Genomic DNA, 22,618 nt, shown 5'->3' with positions numbered 1-22,618 from the left:
AAAGAAGAAAGGCTGCAGATAAACAGGTTCAACTTATTTAGAGGGATTGGTTTCATCTTTGTGTATCACCTGAGGACAGTCAATTCACTGGGTATATGTAAGGGTTTACAACCATTTTAAAGGGCCATTCCACCAAAAACAGAACTGAGAGTTAAACTGACTAACAGCCTACACACCTTATGTGCTCAATATGAGGAGGTCCAGCTCTTAATGTTTAGAAATAGTTTTTATTTCACAGTTTGAAGAATGCAAAAGGAGAGGCTAGGACACTCAAAGGTTGGTGGGAATAAACGAAACTTCCAGGAGCAAAAGGACAGAGCTATAAAATTATAGTATCTGCTGGAGTATCCAAGACATATTAGGAGGAACAAAGTATCACCTATATGGAATTCCAAACACCAATCAGATCTCCCAAACACAAGAATAAGCAGAGATAATCATGCAACCCATCATTACCAACATTGCCTCCTGAAAATGCAATGGTTCAAGACTCAATCCTGAAAGCTTTGGATCTGCATGACAGTCTAGATACTTCTTCCCACGTTTATTTGTTATATACAAAACCTGAGAAGATAGGCTTGTAGGGCAGTCAGCCTAAACCTGGCTTCACTGCCTCGTAAACCAATGATCGGAAAAAGTATGGAAGAGACAAGTTTACATTCTCAGACTTTGCTGGCTGCATGCTTGTTACAAATCATGGATCATGGTAGCAAAGCCAAAATCAAGATTAAATCAAGTAATGAATGTCAGCTTCCATCTTTCTATACTCAGGCTACTTTAAACACTGGAGGGAAGACAGCAGGAGCCATAACGATTTTAACCTTTTGACAGATTTGCTTAAGACGAGCATTCTGTCATAGAAAGTCAACAATATCTGAATCATTCACAAAAATAGCAGTAGAAGTAAACGCAGCTATCAAAGTCTAATGAACAATTACAAGCCTTTGTGCTCATGAATACAATACAAAGTCATTTCAGAACATGCTGCTTTAAAAATGGCATTAACTAAAGAATGACTGGACTCAAATGTGAACCACTAGCATCAGACAAGCCAGAACACTGCAGGCAAAAAGTGTGATTGCTTCTGGATAATGTAATAAGCCCAACACAAATACTGCAGGTCTTAACGGACTTCAAATGTATCTCAGTTTTGGGACATCTAAAGCAGTGGTCTCCAAACTGCGGTCCATTTCTTGCTTTTATCTGGCCTTCAGCCCTCTCCAACCCCCCCCCCCCCCCCTCTATTTATGCCACTGACACCAACAATAAGGTATTATTCCTCCCATTGACATCAATGACAAGGCACTATATGCCTCCCCCTAATACCATTCATGGAGCATTGTTTACTCCCCCTGACACCAAGACATTTTCTTCTACTACAGGCCACACTGCTGCCCCCCTAAAGTTTGAGGGACAGTAAACTGGCCCTTTGTTTAGAAAGTTCAGATCTAACGGATAACTCCAGATCTAAAGGATAAAGGATTAGATTAAATAACCTTATAAATTCTGTCTGAAAATTAACAATTTTGAAATGTAAAACTGTATTTAATATACTATAGCAGTACAAAAGCTGAAGTCTAACATGCCTATATTTTGCCTTTCCTGGTTCCCCTTCCTCATCAACAGTGTACTGAAATTAAAAAACACATTTCCATCTTCATTACATACCTTACTTTAGATCTAATGACATGACTGGGCCTCTACGCTTATCAATACAATGCAGGCAGATCATGGCTAGTGAAAGGGACCAGCAGGGTGCTCTACATAGCTCCTGAAAACAGGAAGCTCTGCTAACTGCCCATATGTGACGCTTTGGCTACATGGCTGATAGAACTGAAACTTATTAAAAGTGATGGGCAAAGGACAACAAGACTGGGGAGTTAAGGCTGGATGATGCCGAATGTCTTTCAGCCAGGAAATGAGGTGGGCTCTATATGACTTGCTGCAGTCTCTAATACAGAGGCTCATGGTATGCAATGCAATCAGGAAAGCCATTTCATTACAAGAGAGAAGCCTGCAGTGCACACCTATACAAGAATGAGGGGAAGGCTGGAGTCCAGATTTGACTATCACAAAAAGTAGAAAGGAACTTCACAAAAACTGCTTAGAGTCCAAAATGTTTAGCGGGAACGTTGCTCAGATAATACAAGGGTAAACACTGCTTTAATCACTAGGGTTGGCAGAAAGCAACAGAACACTAGCCGAAGACAATGCCAAATGATGTGAAGTAATATACGGTATGTAAATGTCTGAGCTTTATAGTTAATTCAAATTAAGAGGGGTTTTGAACAGTGTAATATTTAATGCTATGCCTAAAGTTAAGTGAAAATCATGTACCCACTGCATTCACACCTGAGCGGTTTCAGCTCATAAAACGCCCAAAAAATGCCCCTAATCAGTTTGTATAAGAGCAGTATGAACAGCAAGCTTTGACAAAGCATTAGCACAGATTTCAGCAAGCTTTGTTGAAGCTTTTAAATTACCATTCATCTCCAGTTTGTAAATCTTGAACACAGATCCTAATAGGAGTGCTGACTGCCACTTTAAACAAGCTGCATGCAGGCTTCAGTAATACTTGAAGCTTGTTAAAAGCCCTCTGAAGCCTGCTAGCAGCTTGCTTACAGTGGCAATCAACACTCCCATTAGGATAGGTTACAGTGTCCCTGATCACTGCCACACCAGTCGTACTGTCGTCATAAGAACTTGCTCACATGTACAATGCTTTCTGAAGAGCCATCCGTGTTCACATGGATCTTCAGAGAGCATTAGACAGGCAGTGAGGAGCACTGTATGGCCACCTCACCATCTGCTTTAAACCCTTGGATCATACACACTTGTATGGGTCATGATCAGTGGACGTACAGGGCTCTCACACATGTGAATCGCCATACTCGAGAGAAGTAGCAGAATGTGTTTTGAGGTGTAATGATGCTGTGCATGTGAAATAGCTTCTTTATTAAATTGAAAAAATTGTGTTTATTTCATTTTTCTTTCTGCATTTTCCACAAATGAGTGGCAAAAAAATGAAGTCTTCAAAAGAATCACCATGCCTCTTAAAAAATAGAGGCGTTTGCATGCCAAACAAAATTTTGTGGGCGTTTCCACTGTACCGGTGCTCCAGGGCCTCCAAAAAAGTGATAGATTGTCAGGAAAGTAGCGGAGTCATTTATGCCCCTAGAATGCCTGAAGATGCACCTTATAATCATGTCCATGCTGTGTGCGAAATGTAACTTCCAACTTTGTGACAAAAAAAATTTGAATTCCTTCATTTTCCAAAAAAATGGTGGCAAAAAAACATGCAACCCACAACACACCAATATACCCCATGAGCATGTAGAGCAGCCTATGAAAACCGGCTGCCCTATGTGTGTCACAGGAAAAATGTGCCATAAAACGTGCGCTCCCACTATACTAGATGTAAATGGGGCCTGAAAGAGAACATGTTGTGTTTACACAAGAACAATGACATACAAATGTATTCCCCCGCTCCCTCCCATGTACGTGTATAAAGCAGGTCATACACTATGAAATCTGATTTTACAATCTCTGTAAAATTTCTATTGAATTTACCAAAACTGTAAAAGGAGAACCCACCTGAACAATATTTCATTAGTATCAGACAGGCCTTTGCACTACATAGTTGATGATAGGCTTAAAGGAGGTTGTACAGAGTATGGCCACCTTAAAAGTAGTAGAAGGAAAGTGGGTGGAAATAAAGAGGTGGTATAATAATGAGGAAGGCGTGGTCCAAAAAAAATTAAAACATGCCCTATTCTGTGATGCAGTAAGGCAGTGCATGATGAGATATGAAGGTTCCTGGATGGTCACATGATGCTACAGGAAGTCAGGGCTCAGAATGCATTTATTTTTTTTTGAACAGAGAAGTGCAGAGTCAAAGTTGCCATAGACTAGGTAAGTGAGAGATGAGCACATTAGGAAGGCTTTAGCCTAAAAGACATTAGAAAAGGCTATTTATTATGAAACGTGAAATTCTCCCTGAAAAGATACAGCTATGAGGCTGTAAGGAGGAGCAGTGCATAGGCAAAATCACATGGCAGGAAGTGCACTGCTTTTTTTTTCCTTTTCAAGAGGTTTTGCAGAAAAAAATAATAATAATTCTGTAAACTGCTTAGGCGCAATTATTTCTAGGAATTCTGCATAACATATTTACTTTTTTATATTTATTTGGGTCCAAATTAACATTTTGGAAATTGACTAACACATATGAACTCCTCACTACGTACTATTTGTAACTAGTGTGACAGCAACACCACCACCATAGTCATTTCCAAGTGCATTCCAGTGCGTTTATGATGCGTCCTTCCGTGTTCCATACAGAAAAAATCCAACACGTTCCACTTTTGTTGACTGCACTGGTGTGAACTAGGGCCATTGGAATCCATGTTAAACACTATGTGTTTTTGATGAAGAATAAAAACACACCGGACTGCATCGAGTGTGAACCATCCCTTTAGAAATTGTAATTTACTGTGCATTACATGTAGTCTAAATACCAGTCAATTGAAAAAAACTAAAAAAAAAAAAAAAAAGCAACAAATTCTACAAATTTCAGCAACAGTACAGAAAGATTCTCAGACTGAGCTAAGATACTATTTGTTGGCACAAGCATTCACAATGTTTTCTTCAGACAATCTCTGATACATTGTAAAATAATAGTATATGGACTCTTACATATCAGACTGCTGCTATTACAACAAACCAGTAGTCTGCGTGATATGGGCCAATTCTATCGTACATTTAAATGAGCGCTATACGAAAATAAAGCATGCTTTATGGAGCTGCACTTCTGCCAGCCATAATATTTCACATCAAAGGGCAAGAGCAGAAAATTTAAGTGATGTGGTAGTGGAAATTTCATTGACTCCAGATGTGAAGACACACATGGCCAAACTGAGAAGGAAAAAAAAATTGAGTTGCAAAAGCCAGTGAAAACATGTGTCTGTCATTTGATCGCCTGTAAATAAATACCAAATTTTCAATGTAATGGAAGAACCAAAAGTACGTGGCTGCCTAGGTCTGCACAACCTGCAACACATGGCAGCTTTACTGCTCACAGCAGAATTTTATTGATAAACCCGCACCACCCAATGATTTGTCAACATCAATATTTTAGCATATGAAGAAAAATAATGTAGAAATCATATATAAAAACCCCTCGGTCACAGAATAGCAAACAAAAAAAAACCAGAAAAAAAAAAATCTTCCTACCAACCAACCTTAAAACACTACATGAATGCACTTTTATTTTTAGAATTAATTTACAGATCGCATGTGTTACAATTTGATTACACAATTTCCTTTAGATATACCAACAGCTATGTAGTGCAAGGGCCTAACTGATTGGATACAGACCGATTGTATAGTTTATGTAGGCCCTTATATTACATAGCTTTGGTATATCTAAAGTTGATTGTCGACTGTAAAGTGTATGATGACCACAAGGCAAGGCAGTCTTGTAGAAAATAGGAAGAGTGGGTATGAACACCTTATCTGCATATAATGTATAATTGTCACTATTAATAAAAACATTTAATTCAATTCATCACAGACGTCTTATAATTCAATTTCTAACCAATAAAGGCATTTTGTAAATGTTTTACATACAGAACATTTATATGGAAGGCTTGTAACACATTAAAAATGGTTCCCAAGTTTTCTCCACAACATAACAGACACATTAGTGCTAAAGAGCATAAGGTGACTGCAGTCCGATCATCACTTTTATGAATATCTGTCCTAAAGAAAAACTGCCCTGCTGAGAAGCAGACGGAGGGCTTTTGTCTAACATTTAGCAGTCTGAAAGGTAATGAAATGACAGACAAGATATACTGATCAGTTATGAATAAGGATGTCCCAATAACAGTTCAGATACTGAGTATTTGCATGAATACTTGTACTCGAGCAAATGCTCCCGACGCCTAATCTGATACCTGGGAATGAGGTAGCGTTGCTCGCAACCGGAAGTCAGCGGGCAGAGCGGAGAGCGAGTCCTCAACAGGCTGGCAGCAGTGGAACTAGGTAAGCTGGCCGAGGCAGGGATGCAAGGCGCAGCCGCATGTTCCATCAGAATTTTTGACCGAAGCCATCACATTCGGTAACAGAAGTAACGTTCCGTGTCTCCATCAGAGGTTGAACATCCCAATACCCATCTTGGTACAACTTGCACTCGGGCCACGGTAAGACAGCAGCGGACCTCTTGTTACACCTGCACTTTTGTTTTTTTTTGCCTGCTAGTCTTATATCAAAAACGAATGGTTATCATAAAGTTATGAAAATTTTCATTAGACAGAATACAACTTCTGAAGCATTCTAATGAATTCTTTCATTTCCGAGTATACGCAGTCTTGGCCACTCAACTTTTTTCATACAAACCGTATAGGAATTTAATGAAAATCTTTTGTTCTGTTATCTTAAGAAAAAAAAAAAAAAAACTCATGCTTGTTCCTTCAGGTATTTTCACATGAACTGTTGTGATCAGCTGTCTACTAATAGATTATCAGACGACTGTTCCCAAATGCATTTTTCTTTTCATCCGATTTTCTCATTACGTATACATCAAGAAGATCATATAAAGCTTGGTAAACCACCGATCCCCGATTCTTTTCTTTCCTTTTCTCTCTTTAAACTTAGGCTCTCTCTATGATATAACACCATATGACACATATCAAAAAAAAAAAAAAAAAGAAGAATCATCCTCAAAGTGTAGTATTAATAGAACCAGCGCTTTACCTAAAAACAAAGCAATAAACTCACATTTGTTATGCTGGTTAAAATCACTAAAAGACTCCTATACCTGCAGTTTCTGGATTCTGATCAGGTGGGAGGTACCTGACATGTAACAGCGGGGCTACATGTGACATCCGAAACCGCCCACCTGAGCGGAGTCTAGCAACTGTGGGTATAGGGGTTTGATCACGTATACTGAATTATTTGTTTACACTTTTATATATACGCATGTGTGTGTTGGGATATTTATTGAATGTGATACGGGGGAATGAGAGCGCTGCTTCACATTTATAAAGAGGGTCTCTGTAACATTGAAACGACCGATGGTAAAAAATAATGTAGGTCCATATGGACAATTAGTATGCCTTAAGATTCAAGTGCCTGCTACACCTAAGCCAGTACTAATTATATCAGAAATACCCCACAGACTGGACACACGTGACCGCAGGCTAAAACTGTACCAGGTGGGACCGCAAGCTAAAACAGTACCCCGGCGTGACCGCAGGCTAAAACCGTACCCCGGCGTGACCGCAGGCTAAAACCGTACCCGGCGTGACCGCAGGCTAAAATAGTACCCAGTGTGACCGCAGGCTAAAATCGTCAATGGGGATCTATTTGTATTTGCCTGTTTAACTGCAGTAAAGTACATATCTTCCAAAAGGAATAGATCATTTAAGAAAAAATAAATTCCATCTAATGGCAAGTCATTAGTTCAGACCTTTGTACTGCAGGCCAGCATGTTCTCCAAAAAAGCAGCATAGCATTTCTGTACATTAGTATGCAATGCTAAGAATTGAGATAGGCTTTTTGCCCTGAAGAAGTCCTTTTGTTGACGAAACCAGTCGGGCGGAGTTGTTTGTTTCGGCTATAGCGCATTTTTACATGTTTGGATGCTCTGTGGAGGCCGCCTTTTTACCATGCAATGCTGTTTTTACTGTGGATACATGTAAGTGCAATACTTTATATTAAATGCAACTCTTAAGAGGTCTTACACTATCTAGCGCTTTATGTTTTATTTGGATCTGGCAGCACGATCGTTGTTTGGGTGGAGTCCCCTGGATACTCTGAAATGGATCCTAACAGTGTTCCTTTATACATGCCCTACTGATGACTTCTACTGGGATACATACATCAAGACTGTTTGACCCTTCGTAATAAAGGGTCCAGGCTCTCCGATAAGAATCCAACTTATTGTGGTGGTGGCGTGTTCACGATTAAATCACAGAGTTTGCCATTTGACCATTATGGTCCATCTGAGAGACTGATACTTTTTTTTTTGGACTATCCATTTGTGTGCTTTTCAATATTTTTAAATATCAAACACTGTAGCGCAACACACATATTTTGTAACAGAACAAAGCAAAGCTGGTTGTCCCCGAGTTTTGCTTCTCTCTCACAGTCTAATTTCTACTCTACAGTGTTCGCTAGAGGCAGATTCATACTTTTATCACTTGTATTAAAAAAAATACATGTATTATTGCATACAGAGATGCCTCTGAAAACTGCCTCCCATTAACTGCAATGGGTGCTTTCACACTCAGGCTGTGCGCTTGCGGGAGGTTAGAAAAAGTCCTGCAAGCAGCATCTTTGGGGCAGGTTGCTGGCAAATGCCCCTGCCCATTGAAATTAATGGGCAGTGCTTCCAAAGTGCCTTAAAAGCACTCTGAAAGCACAGGAAAGTGGGTCTTTTTTCCTTTGTTTCCAAGGTCATGTGAAAACTGGTCCGCTAGCACCCGCAAAGCTCCACTAAAACACTGCTAAAACACCACAAAAATGACTGACGCTTTAGCGGCGCTCAGTGTGAAAGGGGTCTTAAATATTGCGATTTCCAGGACAGAATGTTAGGAGCGGATAATTTGCTTTAACCATATTTGAGTGGTTTACCCCAGTAAATTGCCTTGAGTAGATAAAAGATTTAATCATTACAAACTAAAAGCCTCAATATTTTATAACCTGTGGTTGTACCACAATTACACGATCCGCTATAAAAATCTAAAAAAATAATCTCGGGAAAGTCTTTAAAATATGCATTCTTAGCAGCACTGTTCTTTAATTACAATCTTACCCATCACAGTAGGTATTGTACATATATAGATTCATATTGAATCAACATTACTTTATTGGTACCCCAAAGACTTTGCAATGTGGTTTAAAAACATAAGCGTTTATTTCATAAGCACAGAGTATGTAATAAGTATGCTCTGAACCTATGAAATAAACAATTATGTTTTTATGCCACACTGTAAAGTCTTTGGGGTACCGATAAAGTACAGTAGTTCAACAAAAAAGTTTTTGTATACCACTGTATAGGGATGTGGCACCCCACTCTCACTGTTTGACCCACCCATAGTCTTTCCTAGAGTGCTACATATGCAAGCAAGAAACAATAGGACATATGGTAAACTGCCTTGTTTATGTGTGTTTGGACTATGTTGGGCAGCACTGCCCAATGCGGCTGATATACCCGATTACACACACACACACACACTGTATGTGTTAGAGGCACTCAGAGATGCAAATATGGAATCTTCATACAGCAAATCAATATCTAAAAGTGTTTATTATAAAGATATAGAAGTATATAATCTAAAAAAAAACAGCAACTTCTGTGTCCATGCTAAATACAATTTGGAGAAGGCATAAAGATAGAGAGAGAGAACCATTATCAGCTGTGGCCAAGAAGAGATTCACTTCACCAGAGGCCAGCTGAACTCACACCAGGGCTCTGATCATATACCTTTAGTAACATAGTAACAGCTACATAGTTGCCAGCAGGTTCATTTTAAACAATGTTATATTTTACATCATTTAAGATTACAATGAGCGTAACGGACCTTCGGTAATTTTTTCAACTTTCCATCTATTAAATCTTCTGCCCTTGTTGTTTTAACTTTGGATAGTAAAACATTTTTCTGCCAGCAAATCCCTTATACAGCCCACGTCATATTTCTTGTCTGGTCATTAGTCTAGGCTTATGTCATGCACAGCGCTCTCACTCACTCTACTGAGAGTTTGCCAGGAAGGGAGGGGGGAGGAGTCATAAGAGGGCCAATGAGAGCTGCAGGGCTGCAGAGCTAGAGGTGTGCCTCTGTGTGTCTGTGCAAATCCTGGAAGTGAACAGGCAGCAGCTTCAGCTGCCCACAGTTAAAATGGATGCAGCCAGGGAGATGGAGGGAGATTTCTGCAGCATATTTGGCAAGTACAAAATTACAGTATATATAAGATAATATGCAAAGTGATTGGAGGGAAGCTTCAGAATGGCAAAGGTGTTTTTCTTACAAATTATGTGAGCAGACTGCAGTTCCTCATTAATACTAAATGTATGCAATACCAAACTTCTGATAATTCTATCTCTAAACTGTTTTTACAGCATTCTGAAGACCAAGAAAATAATAAAGTCATAAATTAAGTCCTGGAAAAAAAAGTCAATCGAAGTTGGGCTATAAAAGAAGAGATCACAAATACTGATTATTATTAAATGCATAGAATACGGCACAACTGCAACTCTGCCTAGATATAGGCATCCATCAAAACATAGTGACCAGGCTGGGAGGGCATTGGGCAGAAAGCAAACAAGAGGCCAAGAGAAACTCTGAAGAAGCTGCAAAGACCTGCATTCAATGTGGGATAAAACCATGCCCATCGGGCAACCATAACATCGGCACTCCACACAGCTGGTCTTTATGGAAGAATGACAAGAATAAAGCTATTTTTGGGAAGAGGGGAACAAACCACTTTTGTAATTTTCTAAAAGATATGAAGAATCTGCAGCAGATACGTGGAAAAGGGTCTCTGGTCCGATGTAATCAAAATGAAGCTTTTTGTTGCCTTGGCATAAATCACTGGTGGAAAGTTGACACTGCCCATCACCCTGAGACCTTCATCCCCAAGATAAGCTTGGTAAAGGTTGGTGGCAGTAGCATCATGGTGCAGGATGTTTTTCATTGGCAGGGACTGGGAAACCTGTCAGGCAATATATATAGCCAAAATGGGTCAGTATCTTGACCTATAATGACCTACAATGACCTAAAAAAACTAAAAAAACAGACACACTGGAGGGGCTTAAAGTATATTTCTACTTTAGCAGCCAACTTTGTTCTATCACATGTGTGTTACATGTTCCCATTCACATAGCATAACTTTCTAAACAGCTGCTTGCATTTTTACTTGCTTAATGTGGTTCTAAAGGCAGACTTTATTTTATGTTAATGCTATCTATGCATTAAGATAAAAAACCTTCGGTGTACAGCAGCCCCCCTAATATATAGCTAAACCCCATCTCAATCCAGACTCAGCTGTCCGGGATGCTCCCTCCTCACTGACACACAGTAGTGGGCACCATTGGCTTCCATTGCTGTCAACGTCAGTGAACCAATGAGAAGAGAGGGCAAACTGCTTGCTGTGGCGGCACGTGGCAAGAGGGAGGGGCCAACAAGGGACCTGAGAAGCAGAGGATCTGGGCTGCTCTGTGCAAAACCACTGCAGAGAGAAGGTTTTTTGGTTTAAAAATAACAAATGAGACTTTAATATCACTTTAAGGCCCCTTTCACACTACTGCGACTTCAAAGTCACGCCATTTTGCCATGATATTGCAGTCGCGATTTTAGGGAATGCCTGTGTAACTCACATCAAAGTCAGACCAAAGTAGTGCAGGGGCTACTTTGAAGTTGATACAACTTGAAGTCATACTAATATGAATGGTTGTCATTGGAAATCATGGGGAAGGACTTGTCATGCGACTCTGCAGTCCCAATCTCAGGACAAGTCGTACAAGTGTGAAAGGGTCCTAAGAACCCCTTTCCACTACCTGCATGCTAAAATGCCTTGTTTCAGCATGCAAGCTGGTATCTGTTCCCCCAGACAGAGCATCCTACTGATTGCAGTGTTTTTATTTATTTTTTTTTATTTATTTTTTTAACATTTACAGTGTACAAAGTTGCACTTTACCGCTCATCACCTGGCCAATACCATCCCTACAGTGAAGCATGGTGGTGGCAGCATCATGCTGTGGGGATGTTTTTCAGCAGCAGGAACTGAGAGACTAGTCAGGATCAAAGGAAAGATGAATGCTGCACTGTACAGAGACATCCTTGATGAAAACCTGCTCCAGAGCGCTCTAGACCTCAGACTGGGGCAAAGGTTCATCTTCCAACAGGACAACAACCCCAATCACACAGCCAATATAACAAAGGAGTGGCTATGAGACAACTCTGTGCATGTCCTCGAGTGACTCAGCCAGAGCCCAAACTTGAACCCAATTGAAAACCTCTGGCAAGATCTGAACATTGCTGTGCACCGAAGCTCCCCATCTACCTTAATAGAGCATGAGAGGCCCTGTCAAGAAGAATGGGAGAAACTGCCCAAAAATAGGTGTGCCAAACCTGTAGCATCATAATCAAAAAGACTTGAGGCTGTAATTGGTGCCAAAGGTGCTTCAACAAAGTATTGGGCAAAGGCTGCAAATACTTATGTACCTGTGATTTCAAACAAACTTCTTTCACATTGTCATTATGACCCCTTTTCACGCTGAGGCATTTTACAGGTGTTTTTTGTGCTAAAAATACTGCCTCTTCTGCAGCCCCAGTGTGAAAGCCTGGGTGCTTTCACACTGGGTCGGTGCACTTGCAGGACAGGAAAAAAACTCCTGCAAGCAGCATATTTGGGGTGGTGCAGGAGCCTTGTATACACCATTTTGCCACCCCCCCGCCCTTTGAAATGAATGGGTGCCGCTTTCAAAGCGATTTGAAAGCAGCGCAAACCGGGCACTTTTAACACCCCCACTGACCTGAGCTACCCACTAAATCATACATTCTTTTACTGCTAATTTGTAGGCAAGACTGTTTTGTGGGAGATATTTATGAAAAGCATAAGAAACATTTGTAAATTCCACTTAGCCCCACTATAACTTCTAAGTGATTTGGCTGGCATGGGGGCAACTTATCGGTCCTGCCCATTTCCCCACCATGGACTAGAGAACACTTGTCTCTGTAATGGAGATGCGATTTTATGTACCCAAATCAGGATTGACCAGCCTGGAATGACACTTAGTGTCACTAAACCTAAAAACATTTTTTGCCTTAATGCATTGCTTGCATTAAGGTAAAAAAAAAATTCAGTTTACCTGTGCACCGAAGGGGAAGAGAGGGGAGAAGAGATCAGCGTTGTGCAGGGCTGCATCTTTTATCCACTTCCTCTTTACACTGCATTCAAACAGGAGCCATTGGCTCTTGCTACTGTCAATCAGAGCAAGTGGGGGCGGGGGTAAGTCCTGTTTTGCATTTCTATAGGGGAACAGCTCTGTGGACACACAGCTTGGAAGAGCGGGGACTACCTCTCTCCATAGCCAGCGGCTGACTATGGTAGTCCTGCAGAAAAAGAGGAGCCAAGATCGCTGCCAGGGACCCCAGAAGAGGAGGAATGGGGCCACTCTGATCAATACCGCTGCACAGAGCGGGTAAGTATAACATGTTTGTTATTTTAATAAAAAAAAAAAAAAGTTTAGTAACACTTTAAGCCAGGAAATTAAATCAAAATTAATAATGTATTAATAACTAACCAAGGGTAATATATTGCAGCTTATCAGGCCTCAGATGAGGTGGCCTCATTCGTTTTCTTCTCAGCAAGCTGAGAAAATACCTAGTGATCTCGCCAGAAATGCAGTGTCCTTGTCACTTTCTGTGAGCTGCACTCAAAAACAAAATATATATCTCCTCAGCCCCCGTGCAATGTAGATGAACAAAGGCAGACCTATTTGTAGTCCAGTTTGTGTGACAATAATGAATCCCTCAATAGATACAGTGAGGTGTGAGTGTAGCCACCCAGGGATAAGAGGTGTATTATGTGCAAGATGATCAGGTTAAAAAAGCTGAAAAATAAAATGAATGCAGCCATGTAATCTAAGAACTAGTGAATGGCAGTAACACACTTTTGTTTTTTGGGGTTTAGGACACATTTGAAACGAACTTGGTATAAGCTTTTGTAAAAAATGCAGCCTAGCATTAGTCAAGTCAATGGACAGCGGAAGAGTAAGCATAAATGTGTAAATATTTTGCACTTAAAAATGTTTTTTTTTCATCTGAGTGCACAACCAGGCCCAGCATTTCCATCCATCAGCCCAGCAAGAACAGGGCAGAGAGAGAAGGAAGGGGTTTGGCTCAGGGTGGTCAATCACTAGGAGCCAGCTTGACCCCATTTCTAATCTGTATTCCAAGAAGTCCTGTAATATTAGAAAACAGAACTCATACAAGCTAGCAAATCAGAAGGGATTCCATTGAGGCTGGATTCACACCTATGCAATTTTAGTTCTTTTTGCATTTTGCAGATTTGCACTACAGAACGTGTTCAATAGGAAACCATGTTAAATGGACTCTAGTGCAAATCTGCAAAAAGCACTAAAACTGTATAGGTGTGAATCCAGCCTAAAAAGGGACCCACTGACAACATATCACCTGATAACTGCAGGGCACCATGTTGCACAAAGTGCACTTACAGTATGCTTTAAGCCCCATTCAAATCTGTGTATTTTAGGGGCTGCATCTTTCATCAAAAGGCAAGTTATATGGAGTTCAATGGTGACACCCTAAAATACAATGCACTTAAAGCTCGCTGTATGGATATGAACCAAGTCTTAAAGTGGATGTAAACCCTCACATGTACCCAGTGAAGTGACTGGCCTCAGGTGAGACACAGAGATGAAACAAATCCCCCTACATAAGCTGCAGCTGTGTCTCTGCAGCCACTTCTGTAGATCAATCTGAAAACAAACAGGAAAGGATTTATTTCTCTTTAGTTGTATCAGTAGGGGGTATGGATCTAAAGTCTTCACACAGCTGACAGCTCTGAGGCCTGATTGGAGGGAAGGGACACACAGTACAGAGGACAAGCACAGCTGTGGATAACAGTCACAGGCTCAGTGCTGCAGCTCTTTCCATCATTATTTTACCTCTTGGTGTCCAGAAAAGCTTCCAGAGACATGCTGATAACAGAGGAACCAGGCAGCAGAGAGAGATGACACTCAGAGCTTTGTAGAGAGACAAGTACACAGTATAGAAGGATGTGATTTTCTTCATAGTTCATGTCTGAGGGTTACAACACTTTAACTTACAAGAAGTGTTTACCATGAAGTTAGGAACCAAATTCCTGGATATTTTATGAACCACAATCAACAAATAAGTAGCAGGTCACACAGGAATGAGGTGTGGAAAACCAGCGTTCTGTGAGCATTTCCTGCACCACATTCACAAAAAGAATGTCTCTGATCTGCAGCGGGTGTCAGTGTAAAGTTAATGACATCCCAAATGCAGATAGAAAATGCAATATGCTTGCAGTGTTTTTTAAAAGTAGCGCATGCACTACTTTTGGTGCGATATCAGCCCATTCAAATGAAAGCATTCCTGCTCAATTCCTGGTGTGAACAAGACCTAAAACTGGTTATAATTTCAAGCAAATTGTAACATACATTGAAATATATCACCCTGTTCCTTCCATAACGAAATATTTGATTGGATGACAAAGGCAGTGCTATTGTCCTGCCTGTCAATCAGTCTGCATGGGATGCACTTCAACTATTCTTAACATTTGACCAGTACAAAAAGTCCTAACTTACACAATCAAAAAATATAAAGTAGAATTCTGAGCTTACACGTATCTTAATACTGTTCCCTCCCCCATACTAAGGCTGCTTTCACACTGCAGCGGGAGCGGCGTCGGCGGTAAAGTGCCGCTATTTTTAGCGGCGCTTTACCGTCGTTTTAGCGGCGGTGTGCGGGCACTAGCGGGGTGGTTTTAACCCCCGCTAGCGGCCGAAAAGGGGTTAAACCCGCCCGCAAAGCGCCGCTGCAGCGGCGCTTTGCCGGCGGTATTGCCGCGGTTTAGGAGCGGTGAATACACCGCTCCTTCACCGCTGCAAAGATGCGGCTAGCGGGACTTTTTTCACCGTCCTGCCAGCGCATCGCTCCAGTGTGAAAGCCCTCCGGCTTTCACACTGGAGTTAAAGGGGCCGGTTTTTTTCAGGCGTTACACAGGCGCTATTTTTAGCGCTGTAACGCCTGAATACCGCCCCAGTGTGAAAGCAGCCTAACTACCCTGTGGAAGAAAGATGTACATACTTACCTATTCTCAGGCCGCTCCTGTCTAGTCATGTGATCTCCCGTGCCAGCTACAGGGGAAAGGAGAAGGTGCTTTGACAATGGCTGGAATGCTTGGGCGGTGATGTCCTCTAGAGCAGTGGTCATCATCCCTGTCCTCAGGGCTCACTAACAGGCCAGGTTTTATGTATTACCTTGGGGAGATACAGACTAGAATACTGCAATTACTGAGCAGCAAATGATATCACCTGTGATGCATTTCAGTTATCTTGCAAACCTGGCCTGTTAGCGGGCCCTGAGGACCAGGCTGATGACCATTGCTGTATAGGTTACTATGGGCTATCTGTTGTCAGTGCTCCCTCCTCTGCCCTGAAGCTGCTGCTAGCTGACAGGACTGGAGTGGCCTGAGAATAGGTAGGTATACAGAACTTTCTTCTACAGGGTAGTTAGTATAGGTGTTAGAAGGATGGTGGTAGGCACTTTAATAATAGTTAGAATAAGACCATAATTCCACTTTAAATCAAGTGCAGAAAGAATGAAACACCAGGGATGCAGTTTTGTGCCCATGTGCCTCACTCAAGAGCTCACAGTCAATTTCCCCACCTTTGTATACTCAGACCACTAATTTCCTGGTATCTCATGGATTACCTGCCAAGCAGCCAGCCATAGCTGGTTCGAATCTCGGCCGCTTTGGCAGGAACCAACTGATATTCAAACTGTATGTGGGCAGGCTGAATGTACCAAGTTGATCGAGCAATGCAATTTGGGTACAGCCAGCCTGCCGGATTCACATCCGATTATCAGTAGGGGCTGCTATAGCTGCTAGCAATAATCACCGTCTTCTCCCAGAGGGTGAGGCATACAATTGCTTATCAGGAGGGATTGCCTGTCAGAGTGGTTTGTGCTAATGGGGGAATTGTGCGAATGTCTTTCCTGTAACCTGTGGTTGCAGTAATGAAATTTGCACTGGCTATGGTCTGCCTTAGGTTGAAGGCCAAAGTATGTTGGCTCTCTACAACCTGTCCCTATGGGCTGGAAGACACTAAGGTGTTATGGTAAAAATACAGGACCTTTGAAACTCTTCTGCCTGTCCCATTACGTATGCAGGGGCACACACTTCGCAATCTGCTTTAGAACTTTGCACATTTGTCATGTCAAAAATACTTAGATAGTTTTTCCTGTTTAATATATTTGAAAGAAATTTGACAACCATATTTTTAACTTGGCTTTTAGGGGCATCTGGCTTTTTTTTTCTGTCTCTAAATGCATATTAGCCTATGTGTCCATGCATACAGGCATTTTGGGGAGTTTAGAGGCAGAAAATAAAAACCCACTGCCAGTGCGTCCAGGAGCAGAAGAGTAAATGTGCATTGAGGCTAAGCGTGTTTAGCGCTTGAGTGTTAATTCATTTCAATTGCCAGCATAAATTATTATTGTGTCCAATGGAATGAATTAACACCCAAGTGCTTGATGCGCTTAAACGCGTTACATGCGTTTACAAGCATCAATCGCTTTTTCTGCCAAAACTCTGCTGCCAGGAGAAGAGTCTAGGAAAATTAGCAAAATGTCCTGTGTGCATGAGGCCTAAGCCACAACCCAGAGAGCACATATTATAGCAGTCATACTTTATCAAATTTTTACTGAAAGTCAAGTAAGAGGCACTCCGTCTGTGTATGTTGAGAGTTGGGTAGTTGGGGGGGGGGGGTTAAAGTTCTGTGAAAAGGAAAAAAACTTACCAAAATAAGTTTTTATATTATGAAATATAAATCAATGATGGTAATCTCTAAACAAAAAATACATTTATTTTTATATCGATATAAAAGTGGGTAATGCGGGATTACACTAATGCCTCACAATGGACATAGATTAGTGCTCTTAGACCTAAAACAAATGGATTTATATGGTACTAAAATGGAAAATGTGTCCCATACACTTAGTAATGTTTAAAAAAAAACATGTAATTTGTTGCAAAATGTTTGATATAATCCAAGTGTTAATGAATTAAAGGACACAAACATTAAACCAATATTGCTAATAATAGACTTGCAGATTAGTGCCGCAGACTGAAAAAGAAAATCCTGTTCTTTCACAGTCCTGGGGTATTGTGTGTCTGGAGTGGAAATAGGGCAGTGCATGTGGGGGTTGCTATCCTTGGGAAATGCCCATTCTACAATGCCTGCAGGACCTAAAAGTAGACAAAATGCCCAGATTAACACAAGTATTTACTGTACAAACATCCTTCTGCCTCTAGCAGGGCTGCTGTCACGTTTGCTCACTCCTATCCTAGGTGGTGTAAGAACACACTATGATTTACTTGGATGAAACCCCCCAATCTGCTATATACAGTTCTGTTACAAAGAACCCCATACACAACATCAAAGAACTTCTAACCAGTACAAACTGGGTAAAAATGTCTGCGATACACATTCTTTTTCTGATACATTTTAGCCTCAATATACTAAGATTAAATAGCAGAAAAACATTAAATAACTGAGCCAGCCACTGGCTAGGCACTTCTCAATACAAATGAAAACTTAGCCAAAGAAAAAGTTTAACAAATAAACACTTTCGGTTCCCTTTGCTGCATCACCGCATAAACCTCTAGCAGAGAAAACATCTAAAAATAAAACAAGATTTGCCTTAACAATATATGTCTATGCATACAAACACACACACATATAGATATATATAAATATATATATATATATATATATATATATATATAAATATATATACACACACACACATATATATACACACACACACACTATATATATATATATATATATATATATATATATATATATATATATATATATATATATATATATATATATATACACACACACACACACAATAATATATATATATACATATACATACACATATATACATATAAACAAACCAACTTAAAATCTTTCCTAGCCCTTATAGCTAAACCTGCCAAAATGCATTTACTGTTTGGGCCTAAACGCTGCAATATAAATATTTTATAATTTGAACCGATGCATTTTTTATATTAAATACATGTTCAAATCGATATAAACAGTACCTTTTTGGTAAATTCTATAGATAATCCTATAGATACATTATATAATTTGTTTACCAGGTGGACTAAATCTACCATTTGTTTACAAGCTGGTTGTGACCTATGCCAGACACATGCTACACATTTCCAGGCCAGGAATCTCGCTATGGTAGGAGCCCCCTTAGAAGCCTGGAAATACTTAATGAGATCAAAGCACCCCCCCCCCCCCCCCCTCTTTCTTAACTCCTACCATCAGAACAAAGAAAAGAGCATATTTTAAACTTCTCAATTAGTCATATTTCTTGAACAATATCTCCACAACTAATTCAATCGTTTTTTTCCCCCTCTTTTTTAAATGTGGGTAAGTATGTTCAAATAACATGAAATTCAAGATTTGTATGTAATTACATAAAGCTTGAATATTGGAACATCCAGTGATCTCACACGAGTTCTCTGTTGCCCGTAGATACACAGATTTTTCACCGAGAACGATGGTTCTCAAGACATGTTCTGAGATCTGCAGTGATCTCGGCAGCATGTGTGTTACCCGTACACAAGCAATAATAGTCGGGTTCCCCTTTTCTCCTCCGAAAAGAGAAGTAACTATGCCTTTCTGCACTGATAAGAGACACTATCTGCCAGATCATCACAAACGACTTCCTAACTGCAAGCAGCGATTGCAATGATTGGGCCGTGTATGGTCACTCTTTGGTCAGCACCTTATCAGAAATGCTCAATATATTGCAAAACACCAAAGTCAAAAAAAGTTTTATCTGGATAAAAGCAAAAGAAGAAAGTGTCCCAGTATAAAAGATCACAAGAGACATAAATCACACAGAGGGGAAGCAAGTAAAAAAATCAGTGCAATACATTGTAAGTCCGTGATCTGAGCACTGCCTGGATGGTATTAATAGTGATTTGATTGGAAGCAGATGGAATAACATTACAACCCTGCCGCTGAACCTCAAAGTCTAAACAGGAAACAGGAATCTTACTGGCTAGAAAGCGCTGTTTTCTTAATCATTCCCAGAAATTCGCTTACTCTTCCCCCCCCACAATCAGAAGCACCATTCCTTTTCCTCTTCTACAAACTATTAAATACAAAGTATCCTAAACACATTTTATCACGTATAACACCAAGTAGTTACGTTTTAATTGACATAGTATTGAAAAGCCAATAAAATGTCAATTAACAACACTACAAGCAGAACAAAACCATTCACTAACTCACTTTCTACACAACCCATCCCGAAAGCATCAAACGTTACATAACAAATATAAAAACTGTACTTATGTCGGAAAGAAAATGAGCTAAAAGATTTCAGAACTGAGCTTAGCAGGATGCATTGAACAAAAACACACAGAGAAAAAAAAAAGTCATCTTACCGTTTTGCCATTATAATAGTACATTAAAGAATTACTGCCCACTCCAGGCACAGGGTACGCACAATACATGTTGTTACAAAAGAGGTTCTATGTAGCAGTTAAAGTGCACTTCTTCAATCCCAGGAATACATCCACCCGATCAAACCGTAATTCCACCAGTACTACGCTTACACAGACGACACATGGATCTACTCAGAAGAAACTTATGCAAAGCAGGGCTAAACCATCCCACACAGAAAAAGAGGGAGGGTAACATACAGTAATCTCTTTCAGCCTTGCTCACACCCACACTTGTGCGGTGGTAATGCTTCCAGGAAAGCTTTCCTTTAGAATGAATACGTTTCACAATGTCAAAGTTCTTTTGACTTTAGTATAGAGAGGGCTAGGCCGGGCTATAGTGTGTGCACAAATAGTAGTGACTACGGGCATGTAGATGGCTAAATCACTGCCTTGTTAATCTCTCTCTTTTTAATTAAATTTTAGCACTTGTGGCAGCTGGGATGTAGCATGTTCTAGAACTGCAACACAACCATCTGCTAGAGTCTGACCGAGCCACCAGCCCTTCCACAACCAAACACTCATATGATTATTGGCAGCAACAGATTTCATGTGTCCTGTATGATATGGGGAGCCGCCCTCCCAAACATCTTATACAACACACACAAATCACAAAAAGAGGTACAAGACCTGAAATTATTTTACAGGAAGATTTTTTTTTCAATAACTGCACAAGCTAAACAGTCCAGAACAAACAAGAATGTTTATTTTCATCAATGTTTGAATGAAATGACTCAATACAAAGCAGAAACGTATGAATGAATAAATCCCACCCTGCATGCCTTCATTTCATTGTGGAGGGGATTCGATGGGCCCTTTCATAGTACAATGCAGTATACTGCATGGAGCACCTTACTGTATTTATCAGCGTATAACACGCTCCTTCATTTTAGGAGGGAAGTTTAAGGAAAAAAAAAAACTTAGATTTTAAATAAAGAACTTTGAAGCAAAATGAAGGTCACAGCTCATCAATGCACCCTGCTCAGTGCCCATCTGCAGCCATTAAATTGACCAACAATGTAGCCTGTTCAGTGCCCATCTGCAGCCTCGCCTTTCCCCATCATTGCAGCCTTGCCAGTGTTGGATTATCCCTGCCATCTCCGAGGGAAGAGGAGGAGCTAGCGCCACTGAATTACACAGAGCCACGACCTCCTGTGTACCACCCGTCACTCACAGCCATGCCTCCTGACCCTACTCATATGATAAACAGAACAGTGGCCCAATGTGAGTGATGAAGCGCCAGGTACACAGGCGATCGCTGTAATTCAGCGGCGCTCACCCCTCTTCCCTCAGAGACAGCAGATATCGGTGTATAACACGCACCCACGATTTCCCACTGATTTTAAAAAGTGTGTGTTATACGCCAATAAATACAGTAACTAAAATGAATCGGATGAGACACACCTTAAATGTGTGGTTGTAAACCCCAGTCATGGAATCTGAGCAAAGCACATATATCTGCAGTGTTTACTTATCTTTCTCCAAAGCTCTAAGGCCCCTTTCACACGGGACAAATCCGTGATGATCCACTTGCTCAGCAGGGATCATCAAAGGGGTGTTTCTAACTGTGGGGGGAATATACTGACTGAAGGAGGAGACATATCGCTGTTCCTAATCACTAGGAACAGCAGATCCGCCTATCCTCCCATCAGAACAGGGATCTATCAATGTAAACAGACAGATTGAAGTATAATGACGGTGGCTGGTCAGCTAGTGGCTAATCTTCTATAAAGCCCAAAACTTTAAAATTATCACTTGTAGTGGAGCTATGTCTAAACTGCAAGGGTTAACTGTTAATTTAAGACTAGCATGCATGGAATAGATTATTAACTTAACCAAACCTCCATGCTGCTACTAAACTGGTTCGGCAGTCATTTTTTACCCCATTCTCCATTTGATCTAGGCCCTGAAGTCATCAAGACTGATGCAGGGTCCATGGCCCTGCATTGGATGTGATGATGCAAAGGGCCACTCAACCACCAGAGCACGGGGAAGTGGTGATTGCTAGGAAGCAGTGGATCAGGTAAGAAAGTGGTCTTACATTCCCCTAGAAAAAGCAAGCAGTTAAACTTTGTATTGGGGGGCGCAGCAAATGCTGTGTGTGTTAGCCCTTTGCTTTGACGCTTTCACTGGGTACTTACAGAGGGTGATGGATGTAGTATGTATGCCTTGAGATCATTTAAGGTGAGCGTAGCTGCCCTCAAAAAGGAAGTGAAGCAACACCTTTAGAAATGAACTATTTATATATACAGAATTGTGGGTGATCAAAACAGTGCATTATCAGCCCGGGAGAAGGTAAGCAATATATACACAC

The 22,618-nt window shown here is 40.7% G+C and overlaps 1 protein-coding gene across 10 annotated transcripts in view; it reads right to left on the bottom strand.

Annotated features, from left to right (window-relative positions):
- TCF12 (transcription factor 12) overlaps positions 1-22,618 on the bottom strand; it is a 270,092-nt gene that overhangs the window by 34,255 nt on the left and 213,219 nt on the right. Inside the window, exon 1 of one of the 10 annotated variants that reach the window (XM_077470141.1) lies at positions 20,248-20,447. The exons of 8 other annotated variants lie outside the window; for them this stretch is intronic. In XM_077470141.1, the coding sequence (XP_077326267.1) occupies positions 20,248-20,316 (69 nt within the window). In that variant the 5' untranslated portion in view covers positions 20,317-20,447. Of the gene's footprint in view, positions 1-20,247; positions 20,448-22,618 lie in introns of those variants that run through there. One more of the 10 variants, XM_077470142.1, reaches the window with a different exon arrangement.

The sequence above is a fragment of the Lithobates pipiens genome, unplaced genomic scaffold (genome assembly GCF_037356315.1).
Source record: "Lithobates pipiens isolate NorthernLeopardFrog02 unplaced genomic scaffold, aLitPip1_a1.2 Scaffold_8, whole genome shotgun sequence".
Classification (NCBI taxonomy): domain Eukaryota; kingdom Metazoa; phylum Chordata; class Amphibia; order Anura; family Ranidae; genus Lithobates; species Lithobates pipiens.
The sequence above is the reverse complement of the archived record's forward strand: the minus strand, read 5'-3'. Positions and strand labels throughout refer to the sequence as shown.